General features: G+C 30.6%; 1 protein-coding gene across 1 annotated transcript in view; it reads right to left on the bottom strand.

The window, feature by feature from the left end:
• Window positions 1–14,182, bottom strand: part of LOC140057204 (uncharacterized) — a 62,988-nt gene that overhangs the window by 10,094 nt on the left and 38,712 nt on the right. Inside the window, exons 6-9 of the mRNA XM_072102763.1 lie at window positions 5,349–5,552; window positions 4,567–4,748; window positions 2,394–2,608; window positions 969–1,054 (exon numbers count right to left, since the gene is read on the bottom strand). Coding sequence (XP_071958864.1) covers window positions 969–1,054; window positions 2,394–2,608; window positions 4,567–4,748; window positions 5,349–5,552 — 687 coding nt within the window. The remainder of the gene's footprint in view (window positions 1–968; window positions 1,055–2,393; window positions 2,609–4,566; window positions 4,749–5,348; window positions 5,553–14,182) is intronic.

Below are 14,182 nucleotides of genomic sequence, written 5' to 3'. Positions count from 1 at the left end.
TTGTCAAAAAACCTAATTGGAAAAATACCAATGAAAAGCTGAGAAGTAGTTGTGTTTTCAGATTCAACAGACAGCCTGATAACTTTTTAAGAAGTTGTTTTTATTAAGTGATATGTAGTTTGTGATAGTTTTTACAAGAACTGTTGCTAGTTTTATCAAATATTTTGCTACTTATAGCTATTTAAATACCCTTGGCATTTGACCACGTGTGGACAAATTGTCGATAGTGGTCTAATGTTGGAAATAGTCCCCTGGACGCTATCTGATTCATTGCATCTGTTCCAAACAGGTTCACACAGGAAAACTATCGTTAACCCTTCCAGACCTACTGCTCTCCGCGTGCTGTGACTTTCAATTTGGGCACTTAAACCGCGTGTCGACAGATTCGTACAAATCAAATCTTTTATTTCAATAATAGACTTCGGTCTTAGTTGCTGTGGGTTGTGATCTAGTATGGGTGTTGGGTGATACAAATTGATTACCAAACTTGAAGGAAGGCCGTATTAAAAAATAATAGATTGTATAAGTGTTAAATAATAATGAATGTCAGACACCACTAGCTATACGAGTAAAGGTCTATGAGTATGTTATGTTTATATACTTGGAAAGAGATCACTTGTTGTTATGGCATGCTGGTAGGCATTTGAGCAAAATAAAAGATTGCTTAATAATCTAATTTCCAGAATATATTGAAGTGTTTTCATACGCATCCAACAGCAAGTAACTTGCCCAGGGTGTATACAGTCTCATTTGAAGCTTAGGGAGTGGAGTTGAACGAGTAAAAATTCTGGATCTGGATCTTGGGATTGGAAGGCAAGCATGTTAACCACCAATCGTATTTCAGCATACATCCAAACATCAGATATAATCCTAGTATTGCTTTAAGATTCGAACCAGGTAACTGGAATATCACTCAGTTTCAGTGCCGCTAGCCAGCATACTACTATAACCAGTATTCCTGCGCATACCTTTTTGCCATATGTCGTTCCTGTCGTAGTAGATGCTCACGCATTGTCCTTTCTTCAGAATTACGATGTTCACTTTTTGATGAAGACTGAAAAATATCAAGAAAACATTATGAACATTTTGCATGTTTAAAAAAAACATAATCTGTAGCTTATAACCGTAAAAAAATGTAGGAAGAAGTCTATAATCTCCAAATTACCTTAAGCTATCTAATATCCTATCCTAGTTATTTTCTAGCAGAATTATCTATATATTATTATGTATACATTGTATATTATTGATCTTATTATTGTTTTTAATGTACATTATATTTTAGTGGACATTGTTTTTTTTAAGTCAATTTTAAGTGGACATCGTGCTAGTACTCATTTGACACCTGCCAAAATATTTCACAAAGACATTCACAATTATTGTGAAATTAATATTTGATACTACAAATATGTTGACTTCTGTACATAATTCTGTTTATACTTAATTGCCTAAGAAACACGTACTGTCGTTTTACATGACTCATGTGCTAGGTAAGGATTAAATACATACGGGCTCAAGGTTCCCAATCTGGAGCTACACCAAAAAGGATTTTAACAATAAAATGCAAATCCTGCTGTGTATTTTGTTTATAGCTCTGCAATTTTTCTGCCTCTGATCCTACTAAACTTCAAATGTATCAATATTCAAGGCAAGGATACACTAGATGGACTAATTGTACAGTATAAAACCTGAATTATCTTGAAATAGGAGTTAATTTGCTACCTTTAGACAATTTTGGTTGTTGGACTGATTCCAGTTTTCGACTGTATATACGTGAAAATACATTATTCTAACAAAAATGAAATTGCTTTTATGAGAAGAAGGTCCTAGTGTAAGGGTAGGCGCTCGTCAGTCAAGGGTGACAGAGATCATTCACCATCTGTTTAGAAAGGAAATTAGTTGAGCCTTTATCTACGGGTGAAGTGTATTGGGATATGGCTATTATAGTGTCTACTACATCTACACGTCCATTTTGTCAATGTTGCAAGGTAAAACGAATGAAACAAAAATAAAAAAACAAGAATAACGTTAAAAGTGTTGTATATTAAGTAGGTAAAAGAATATATATATATATATATATATATATATATATCCAGAATTGTGATGCAAACTCTCATTGTAAACATGCATGTGCAAGTTCTTTGTACTAAACGGCCTTGCCCACTGTTCATAGCGCATCCGATATAATACTAATTACTCGAGTGGAGGAATAAGATTGTTTTATATTTTTAATTAAGATGATGATGATTGATGATAGTTAAGATGGGTTTCAGTATAATACTATAGATACGGGCAGCCAGTTTATCCATACAGTACTAGATAGAAGGCTGAGTTTTACCTCTACCAATCCAATCGAAAAGTCTACCCAAAGACAATACGATTGTCGTTTAACTTACTTCTTGCGTCATAATTGAATTCCTATAATGTGGTGATACGCTATGACCTTCAGTGACCTCTTTCCTGTAATCAGTTGGTTTATTCGACCACTTCTCTTCTTTGATTCTGTGATGTTGGTGCGCCATGTGCACGTTCATGTCAGAGTTGTGATGAGAAACACGATGGTGATTGTGATGGTTAGAATGAGATTCTTTAAGATGAGCTGGTGGCGGCTCTGTATTGCAGAACAAAACAACACAAAATAAGTTATTGCAATATGTTAGCAATGTACCAACTGAATCATAGCAATTATCAAACTAAATCTGTAAATACAGATGTGAGCAAAGGTAAACTCAGACAGCGTCATAAAACAAGGCCCAACAAACTGGGAATTGTTGTACTACGCTGTCTGAGTTGGCCTTTTTATTATTCTGATTTTATACACTGATAAAATCTCCAGATGCACACTTTTTAATCAACTAAATCACTTAGCAGCTCATAATTTGTGTAGTCTTGGTAATAACCATTCCAGCCTATACTACCTAATGGTACAAAACCAGTCCAGATCTGGTAAGTATGAAGAGAAACAACCTATTGGTAAATAACAAGATTATGAGCTAGTTATAGTACCAACAGGAACAACCTATTGGTACTATTAACCAGAATATGAGCTAGTTAGTACCAAGTAGAGCAACCTATTGGTACTATTAACCAGATTATGAGGTAGTTAGTACTAAGAGGAACAACCTATTGGTATTTATCAGATTATAAGCTAGTTAGTACCCAGAGGAACAACCTATTGGTATTAACCAGGTTATGAGCTAGTTAGTACCAAGAGGAACAACCTATTGGTACTATTAAACAGATTATGAGCTAGATAGTACCAAGAGGAACAACCTATTGGTATTAACCAGGTTATGAGCTAGTTAGTACCAAGAGGAACAACCTATTGGTACTATTAAACAGATTATGAGGTAGTTAGTACCAAGAGGAACAACCTATTGGTACTATTAACCAGAGGGACAATCTAACCAACTAGATTATGAGCAAGAGAACAACATAATTGGAGGTGAAAGTTTCATTAAAATTGGCTCACAAATAGCATGGTAAATAGATTTAAGTTTCATTTATAGATCATCATTCATATTAGCATAACCTTTAACCTCACTAATAACTGAAAAGTATAATTTGTGATGCATATACAATCTTGTAATATGACACATTACAGACATAGGTTATCTTGAAACGAAAGCTACAATTAAATGATCAAGTTATCAACATTCACCATTTATACAATTAAAGAGTATAATTATAACATCGTTTGGATGAAATTTCATAATTTAGGAAGCATGTTAAGAACAATATCTCTCCCAAGTGATGGCTTATAGAGGTGACAATGCTATTTGTACTCTGAGACTTTGGATAAGATGATAATGCTATTTATACTAGATACTTCTAATAGGCGTGTATATCACAGAATACAATATTAAATTAAAAGAGACAAAGAAGAAACTGTACAGTAGGGAGAATGTAATATATGTACTGAAATCTAACAATATCCAGACATTTTTTGGTGAAATGGATGCTGTACATTCGCAATTAAACCTCATGATAAACCTTTTGATTATCAATATCAGTTATGGTAACGTAAAGAGATATTGTAATATTAATCAGTGTAAATTAAAAATATGATATTTTTCTGCGATATATTTTTTAATTGTCATAATCGAAAAAGAATGTATTTCATGATACAAAAAACAATTTTTGTGTTATGTCGTATGTTTTTAGGATAAAATAAACAACATTTGGTTAAAAATAGTCAGTCGTAACACTGTTAGAATCACATAATTAACAATGTGAATTAAAAATCTGAATGCCCATGTTCTAGCAACTGATGTATCACTGTTGCATGTTCGTACAAATGAGAACAAGTGTTGATCCATCATACCACAGAGATGATATTAAAGATTCGCTATCCAATCAAATTTTGACAAGTGGTCTAATGATCTGCATATCAAGCAGAATGTTCCGGGTTCGAATCTTGGTTGGGAAGGCTTTTTCTTGTGCTCGCAGATTTTCACATCTTTATCATTTATAAATTAATAATTTATTTTGAGTATATCAATGGGCAGAATTGTGCATGCTAATTAAATTAGTACAATACATTGTGTTAGAACATAGAATTAATTTCACCTTTTGAGGAATGGTAATGTCGTTCTTCATCTCTTGAGCGCGGTCTATGCCGGTCATGAGCAGCTGCTGATCGAATCCTCTCTGATTCTCGTTCTTCCCTCTCGCGTTCCTTTTCACGCTCCCCTCGTCTTACATCCTCTGCAAGCTTTTCTCTCTCCCTATGTTCCAATATCATTTTTTCTCTGTTAAAAAAATTTGCAAATTTGAAATAAGCAGTTTGTAATTCATATAGTATAAGATTTTATATGTTTACATCTTTTTATATCAGAAAAGAAACTCTATTTTTCAGTCTCCAATTTAGAGATTTTGCAGTACAGTACAACACTTATTAACAATACTTACTAACACTTGAAATACATTGACATCTGTATCAACAGGTAAATATATCTGGACACCTGGCCTTTTAACAGGCATTGTTTGTTGGTAAATAAATACCACCTGTGCTTTTATACTATGTTTGTTTACAATTTCTAGATTTGTTTGTTGTTAAAAGTGGATAAACTAAATGTTCAATAGAATGCTACTAATGTAGGCACACAGAACAAGATTGCTAATGTAACACTTCTGTTTTTTATTGTTTTGTATCTATAATGTATAATAATCCTGGGAAGAAGTTGCAAGGTGTTTCAATGAACTGACCAATCAAATTAGAGGCAAGCAGTGGAAAGTGATAAATAGGCCTATCTGCCTAGGCCTACTGTAGCTCATGAACATTTCCTCAATTCTAGAAAAGAGAACCCTCCCTACTTGCTACAGGCTTGATGCTTTTTATCAATACATACCTATCTATAGCTAACAGATGATGAGAGCCTAGAGAGGCTGCTTGCAGGTTAGATGATTGCAATGATAGGTCCATGGGATGTCGTACCCCAAGCAGATGATGCATCGATGGATGAGGCATCGTTGGTAATCCTGGGTGAGTTGAAAGAGGGATGAAATGAGGCCGAAGAGCTGGATAACCATAACGATCATAGTGTTCATCGAGTCTGTTGAAATACAAGAAAAATAATTACTTTTTAACTTGGATTGTACGGACCAATCTATCTTCTTTTGTACATTTAAATTTAATGCATTTATTTGATCTAGTTATAGTATTATTATTATAATACAAAAATTAATAAGATATATCTTATCTATTTTGTATATATTTTTTTTTTTCTACTTGATGCAAAAAAACAGGATTCAGTTTTACACTGCACCAGTATATAAATAATAAAACATGAACAATTGCCCTCTGACTATCCATAGCAACATATGGTTTAGAAGGCCACATACAAGTCAAAAATGATTTATTTTATCATAAAAATATGATTATTCATAAACGAAAGTCAATTTACATAATAATTGTTATTATTTGACTAGAGGTAAAGGAGATATTGAGATTCACAAATATTCAGGAAAAAAAACATTCTAAAAAGGACATAAAATAGTGCCCTAAAAGGAATTTTTAATTGGTGATGACCTACGACCTAGAAACTAATTATGTCATGTAAATTAATAATTATGCGAGTGCAGGAACATTGGGATGTGTTCCTTCACTCTTTTTGAACTTTTGGCAGATTCTAGACCAGATGACAACCAAAGACACAATATGCGTATATCATAAGTCGTCGTAAATTGAAACTTTCCTATTGATTGCCTACTATGGCAAATTCCTGAAGTCTCTAAAAATGCTTTAATATACTACAATAAAAATGATGATTTTCATTTTATTCTTCAAAATTACTATTCTGAAAATACGCACAAAGCTCAATTCTTAAAAAATCACCTTTTTTGTCCCCAGTTCTAACTCGCGTTTTTTTAGTGTTTTGCTACGGAAATGTAACAGTGCACCAACAGTGTAAAGTCACTCTTTAACTTATAATGATACTAAAAATACACCATTTACAGTGTAAGATGTGCTCTAATATGCTGGTACTATAAGGAATTGTTCAATAGAGTTACAACATCGTAAATCACTTATTGTTCTGTCCTTCCGATTCTCTCCCATCATAAAAAGTCAATGTATGAAATCAAATGTTATTATTTGGAAAAAAAAAATTATAGATTTGTTGTGGGTACATGTTGTGTCCGTTACATATTGTGTTCTGCCAACAGAGCAAACAGAATTTCTATTTTTAGTATCATTTTTTTTTCTCTACAATATTTTTTGTGTTGTATAACAACTTGTCAAAATGCCAAGTACATTAATTTCTTGTTTGTTTGCACCATAACCTCCACAATTGTTTCGTAAAAAAAGTATATACCAAACAGAATATGCCTAAATGATTTTCAATAAATATTGATGTCCTGATGATGTCAAAAAAGTTAAAACTTGAGTAATATTTGAGTCTCATTCTGTCCTAGTTATCTGTATCTTCAATATGAGTCGAAATATTAAATATCGCGCCCTTTGTCATGCCCAAAGCTCAGATACAGGCATAAATTTAAAGTTTAAATGTAAATAAATGTAAAACAGAAATTTCTCCTAAAATGGTTAAATACAAAAGTTGTCAAAATTATAAAAATTAATTACCGTATTATAAAAACCAGTTATCAACATTAGTCAACTACTGTAATCAATCAGAACATCATTTGTTGTTATAAAATGGATAATTCTTGATATAGTGGGAAAATAAAACACCAACAATTTTGTTTAAATGTCTCTCTATTTACCTACAACATTAGTGTACAAAAGAATAGGGATTTTACTGGGTAATTTGAATTATGCCCCATATGTGCTTTTACATTAAAAAAAATACAAAAACTAAGGGAAAACTATAAATCGATAATTATTAGAATGTATAATCAACCAATGGTTTTTGTCTGCACTTTAATTTTCTTTTTTTACTGATATGATTTAGTTACTGTTTATATAAGTATAGCCATGCTTACAAATAACGAATGTAAGTAGTCCAACATTCAAGTGGCATTTAAGTAGTCCAACATTCAAGTATCTATGAATTCAAGGATAACTGATGTGTGATTTGAATATCAACAGCAAATTTAGGTACAAATTATCAAGCAGTATCATTGGCAATGAAATGAATCAAATTTGACACTGGGTGAAAATGATGTGAATATTCTGGCAACAGTTATGATTCAAAACATTGATAGAATGGATGTAATAGAATGATTGATTACGATGGTGCTGTTTTAGTACTGGAAACACAGCTTAACCCTTTTGAATCATCACGTAGGCAAATCAAGTCTGACATACCCCCATCATAATTCATCAATCTTGCATGATATACTGACAGTAATATCTTTTAATCTATAAACACAGCGGAATAAAAATAATACATAGTAATTGAAAGGGAAAAATAGCAAGAAATCTAAAATGGCATTAAATTTAGGTAGGCATGTTTCATTTGTCTGTAAATAAACTGCTATATTGCGATAATGCGTTTATACAAGAAGATCTGTTTATTTGAAAACTAAAAACAGTACGAACGATCAGACCAATTTGTTAAGATCCACCCAGTAGAAAAAGGCAGAACTAATCGAAATATGCAAATATTTTATAAATTAGCTATTTCAGGTAATATATTTACTTCAATGAACTTTAAAAAAAACTTGATACTGAAGGATCCCTACTTTTCAACCATTTAAAAAAGAACAATCAGACCAATTTGTCAAGATCCACCCAGTAGAAAAAGGCAAAACTAATCGAAATATGCAAATATTTTATAAATTATCTATTTTAGGTAATATATTTACTTTACTAAACTTCTAAAAAAAAATAATTACTCAAGGACATAACATTTACTGATTAATTAGAACTACAGTAGAACCATTCTTAACAAACTATGGAAAATAAAACATAGTTTTTAACCCATATTTAGGTAACACCACTTGTTTTAAGGGGTTAATTTATTGGGCCCAATTACGTTCCTTAAATCTCAGGTACAGGCATGAATTTTAAATATAATATCTGGTTAATTGTACATAAATCTATATTTGTAACAGAAATCAAGACCAAAAAACATGAATTTCCCTTATTATGGTCAAATACAAAATTTGGCAAAAATTCTGTCATAAAAACCAGGAAGACTTTTTTTCAGTAGTTAGGTAGTTTAACCTAAAAATAACATGTCTGGTGACTCCCTAGAAGGTGAAAAAAGATGGTGGATATACGGTAGATAATTTTTGCTATAGCATGAAAATAAAAATCTGAAGTTGAAAAAAAATATCAGAAATGTAAAATTCAAGTTATATTACCTATATTTAGTCATCTGATAACATTTTTTACCACACCCGTTTATTTTTCATAGCTTTTTAAAATGCCTCTTTATTTACAAAATGTGTGTACAAAAGAATAGAGATTTTACTGTGTAATTTGAACTGATAAGAAAGTGCAGAATGTATGATCAATAGAAATGTTTTGCCTGCACTTGGCCTTTACTACTGTATTTACTATTTATTTTAATATTATTTCTTTTTTATTGCATTAAAAAAAATGTATATCTTTATTTATGACCAAGTTTGGAGTTGCCCAGAGAGGAGCTACATTGCCACATACAGTAGATGTTTTAGGCTAGTGGCTAATTAAGCAGCCTCTCCTATTAAATAACCACAAAGACACCAGATGCTCTACACAAACAAGTCTATTATAAGTCTCTGTCATAAGAAAAAACTTGAACCCAGGACCCTGGTTCAGTAGCTGGCATCTAAATAACCACATTTCTAAATGATTCGAGTTAAAACAAAAATTTCTTTTTAATTTTATAATTAAAACGGTTCATTTATATACATTATATAACAGACTAGATGGAGTATTATTTTTAATAAACATGAGTGTTATTTTGTAGAGTCTATTAACTGACATTTAACATTAGTAATATTAGATTTAATTGAAAGCAAAAACATTATCAGAGAATATCAGTATTAATTTTCAAATTTCACATAAATGGTCTACTTTATTTGAAAACTCCTCCATTTCCTAAGATAATCTTCTAAGTTGCCATCAAAAATTGTAATAACTTACAAGTTGTTGTATGTATATAGCATTTCTGATTTCATATGGAAAAATATGTGACACACATTGAGCAAGTGAGGTAAAATTGTCTGATCTATGTAGTTAGCATGAATGCTACTAGTGAGAAATAAGACACTCTGGTTATGCAGTGTTTGATAGCAAAATCAATAAAAGGCTGCGGCCTTATGTGGCACTACAAACAAAGGAGCAAGCATACAGTAACTGGGTTGGATATGTCAGTAACATAAAATATGAATTGCTTAGGACCTAATTTAATATCAATTAATAATGTTTTAAATATTAAATTTTAATAATAAAAATAATACAATTGAATTACAATTTATAAGCCGTTTTTTTTTGTTAAGGCAACTAATTTCAACATATCATTTCATCATTAATTTTATTTTGCTATAAAAATAAAAGTATTGTACATTTATTTTATGGTACAAACATTGGTAGATGAATAATAATGCTGAATGGTGGATCGTGGGACGCATCTTTTGGGTGTCTCTCCTCCCCTTCATCTGTTCACAAACCTTAAACCACTCTATGCATTATACACCGATATTATACAAAATGTCTGGGTCCATGTCTGGTTTTTTTTTCCAAAATTGTTTATTTTGCAAAAACAATTTTGAAAAAAATACAAAACCTGATAGTGACAGAGTGAGATACCTTCACTTTATTTATGATTTAATCATTTAACTAAAAGTATTATTGACACTGACCTTTACAAATGACAGAATTATAGATCAGTTGCATATTATCATCCTAAAGTAACTAATTCAATTATTTTCTAAAAGGTAAAATGATCCAAATACGTGTATTTACAGAGAATGAAATACCCTTTAAAAACATTTTGATCATGTATTATTCTGCAACCTTTTTCTCACATTTTTAACCATATATACAAAAATGATCGCAATAGGCTATATAGTTAGTGACTCTAAATTAGACTAGATTAGATTAGATTAGATTAGGGCAAGTGTCTTTAATTAATATATGTTAATAATAGTAAGCAAAAACGCTGAAGAAGCGGAAGAAAAAAAAAAAAACCACAGACCTATATTAATGCCAACAACCATTTGTGACACTGGTTTCTTTTCATAAATAATTAATGTTGGACATACATTATAAATTCTACTTTTAATATGATATTATTTCATGTGCAATATTGATTTTGATATAAGAAGTGGCATGTGATTTTGTTGTTATTGTTGGAATATGATCATTCTTTTACATTAATATCACCAAGAGCGTGTCATATTTAATGTCTGGGTTATTTATAGAATGACATGTAAAATGCATTCGCAATCACCAATTTCCCATCAAATCGTAATCTAGTTCAGTGTCCCTAATAAATTAGGCGGTATAATGATAATAGGAGGTAAAACAACCCCGCAACGATACCAATACTCCATATAACATCTCTACAACAAAGGTTAGATTTAGCATTTATGATTTTTAAAAAAATGATCTGATCCGCAAATTATACGCATGTGTAATCAGTGAGCGCATGACGTACGCGATAGTCCTCATTTGTTGATTTGTAAAAAGCTTTACCTATTCATTTGAATAATTCTTGCAGGCTTTTGTAATTATTCGTCTCAATTTGAGCTACATTACTAAGTAGGACTGTATATGTGTAATTCATTACAATCTCTTTCAATGCTTGCGGTACATTATACAGTACATTCATTACCTGATGGATTTCACGTTCAAAAATTACTTCTACTTTATTTGTTTCTCATTAGTAAACACTCAAAATGTTTATTTTCCTTTTTCTAAATTGAATAATTTGACTACAAAAAGCGTAAGCTAATTTTTATTTTTTTTATGTGCAAGAAAAATTACTAAAAATGTATCTCAATGATCTGATCTAAAGCTCTGTTTATACTATCAAACTAGTTTGACAAAAAAAGTGTAATGTGCCCAAATATGGTAGTGATATGCTTAAATATAGTAGTGATATGACATCAACATGACCATATTATGGCCACATCACATTTTTTTGTCAATTAAAATTTGATAGTGTAGACAGAGTTTACAAATAACATGCAGTTACTGTAAATATTACAATTTTAAAATCAGAGTTTTGTGGTTTTATAGCAGTGGTCTTTAATTAGAATCAGTTCAACTGGGCTATCTGTATTTTGTGTTCATGCATATATTACAGACAGGTCTATATATACTTGGAAAGTGGTCTTTAATTAGGAAGTTTATGCAATCAACGACTAGTATAAGAATATCAATGGAAAATTCCAACCAATAGGAATCTACCATGTCATAGGATTGCTACAAACATTAACAACATTACGTATTACATGTCTAGAGGCTAATTGCATATATCGTGCTCAAAGCATGGCAGTGCAAACCGTCAGCGCAAAGGTCTTCATGTTCCTCGTATCAAAGATAATCAAATGGTACGTAGTTTGATGCAAGATAAATTGGAGGCAGACAAGAAAGTTAAACTATGTTCTTTTTTAAGACAAAGCAGATTCTATTTATATCATCCTCTAAAAGATGCATATAACAAAAAGAATAATCAATATTTTTATATATTTTTTGTACACAATATTCCATAAGTCGTATCATAATAGACTCTTCTGAGAATGACGACTTATAGTATGTGGGAGTTTATAATTACTATTCAAAATAGCAGGTTCAATTAAAATATAATGAAAAACAAAGGCTACCCGCCAACATCAACCTAATAAATTACAGAAATATTTATTGAAAAATGCCAACAATTTGTTATCCCTTTTCGTTGAAGAATTGTAATTTTTGAAATAATAACAGTATTTGATGAAATTTAGATAGAACTTGAACGATTAAAAATCACAAATGTTAGTAGCATTATACGTAAATGTCATTTGAGATTACATTTATATTAGAAGATATTTACTATTCATTGCATGCGTTCAGAGTTCCTCAAACCATGGAACTCAAACTAGTACATGAATAAAACATTAGCAAAAACACCTACATTGGAAAGAGAAGAATATAAAATGGTTCAACAAATACAAGGAATACAAATTTTTTTCTTAAAATTCATAGTTATGGCGATATAATAACCAACCAAAAATGTTCAAACAAATCCAGATTATATTACAACGGAAAATTAATAATTAATAATAATGTAATAAATTTAATTAAATATAAATATTTAACTAGAAGCACTGCCAGCTTATAGTAGCTCTGCACTCTGTTGACACTGATTAAAAGCATGTAAAATAAATACAACACAGAAGAGAATTTCTTACTTTTGTTCTGGACAAGTACTTCATCCTAAGTGTCTTTGTTTATGCATATTTTTATTTATTTACTTTTCTGTTTTTTAAAAAAAAATATATTTTTCATCTTTCTTGTTTAGCATTATTATAAACAATTTTTGTTGTTGTTATTGTTACCATTATTATTATTGTTACATTAGTGTTGAATAAATGTTATTGAACTTGAATTGGTATCTTGTGAAAATGGGTTTTACGTTTCACACCAGATTGAACTACACGATTTAACAATCAATGTACGATGTCCAAGATGCGTAAAAGTACTTCAAATGCCTGCTTTTCCCAAGAGCTAATAGCATTCTGCTCTACTGAATTTTTTTCAGGCTGTTATTTTTCATAAAAAGCCTGTTACTTACACCCTCATGAAAAGCTTCTTTCTGCTGAGCAGATTTTAAAGCTAAAAAAACGGTATTTTTTTGTTGCAGGAAGGAGTCAACTTATAAAGAACCAGTTTTAAAATCCGCAATTGAATTTTCATAATAGTTTCTGTAGAGCAATTTTCAAACATTGCCAAAGATCAGAAGAATGGACAGTCTTGGATATTCACCTTGCAAAATTAAAAATATTGACATAATTAGATTGATAGTAAAGTTTATTGCTTTCTGTAGAACGTTATTTACATTTTCAGAAGAACATCATAAGACCAATTACTTTCTAAAAATCTATATTTGAATCAATACCATAAAACGAAGAAAGAGCCAAATCATGTAATGAAATAAAATTTAGCTTTTCTAAAAATATCTGGGTGTGATGCACATTATACTATGTAATAAAAAATAATGATATAATGCAATTATTGATTTATAATTTCAAATGTTTAAAATTTATTCAAAATAATATTGCAAAAAATGGAAATTTTAAAGCCAAATAATCTGTCTAGTTTGACAAAGAAATTGTGATTTGCCCAAATATGGTAGTGATAATATGATATCGTTATGTCCATATATGGATACGCACTATCAACTTTTATTTATAGCAAAAAAATTCTTTAAAAAAAAAAATTATTGGCTTGTGGAACTATTTCTAATTTTAATATAAACCATTTATTTCAACTTTATGGACCATTGTACGATTGGGCAAGGGAAATAAAAATGTTAGTTGTCGGACTGTTCCTATACTATTTTTTCACATAATATTCACGGGCATACAGTATTGTATCAAAATTGAGAATTTTTTTTTTTACAATTGGGAATAACAGAGTTACTAAATTTATCAAAACAACTTCAACAACGATGATCCATCAAAGTAAATTTAATTAACCTCATCAATATACAATTAACTGAAACTAAAGAAAATGTGATTTTAATCTTTTTTAGTCATGGTATTTAAATGTTGAGTTTTAGGTGTGATGGCAAACATGTATACCAAA

The sequence above is a fragment of the Antedon mediterranea genome, chromosome 8 (assembly GCF_964355755.1).
Source record: "Antedon mediterranea chromosome 8, ecAntMedi1.1, whole genome shotgun sequence".
Taxonomy (NCBI): Eukaryota; Metazoa; Echinodermata; class Crinoidea; order Comatulida; family Antedonidae; genus Antedon; species Antedon mediterranea.
This window is presented reverse-complemented; position numbering and strand designations above follow the sequence as displayed.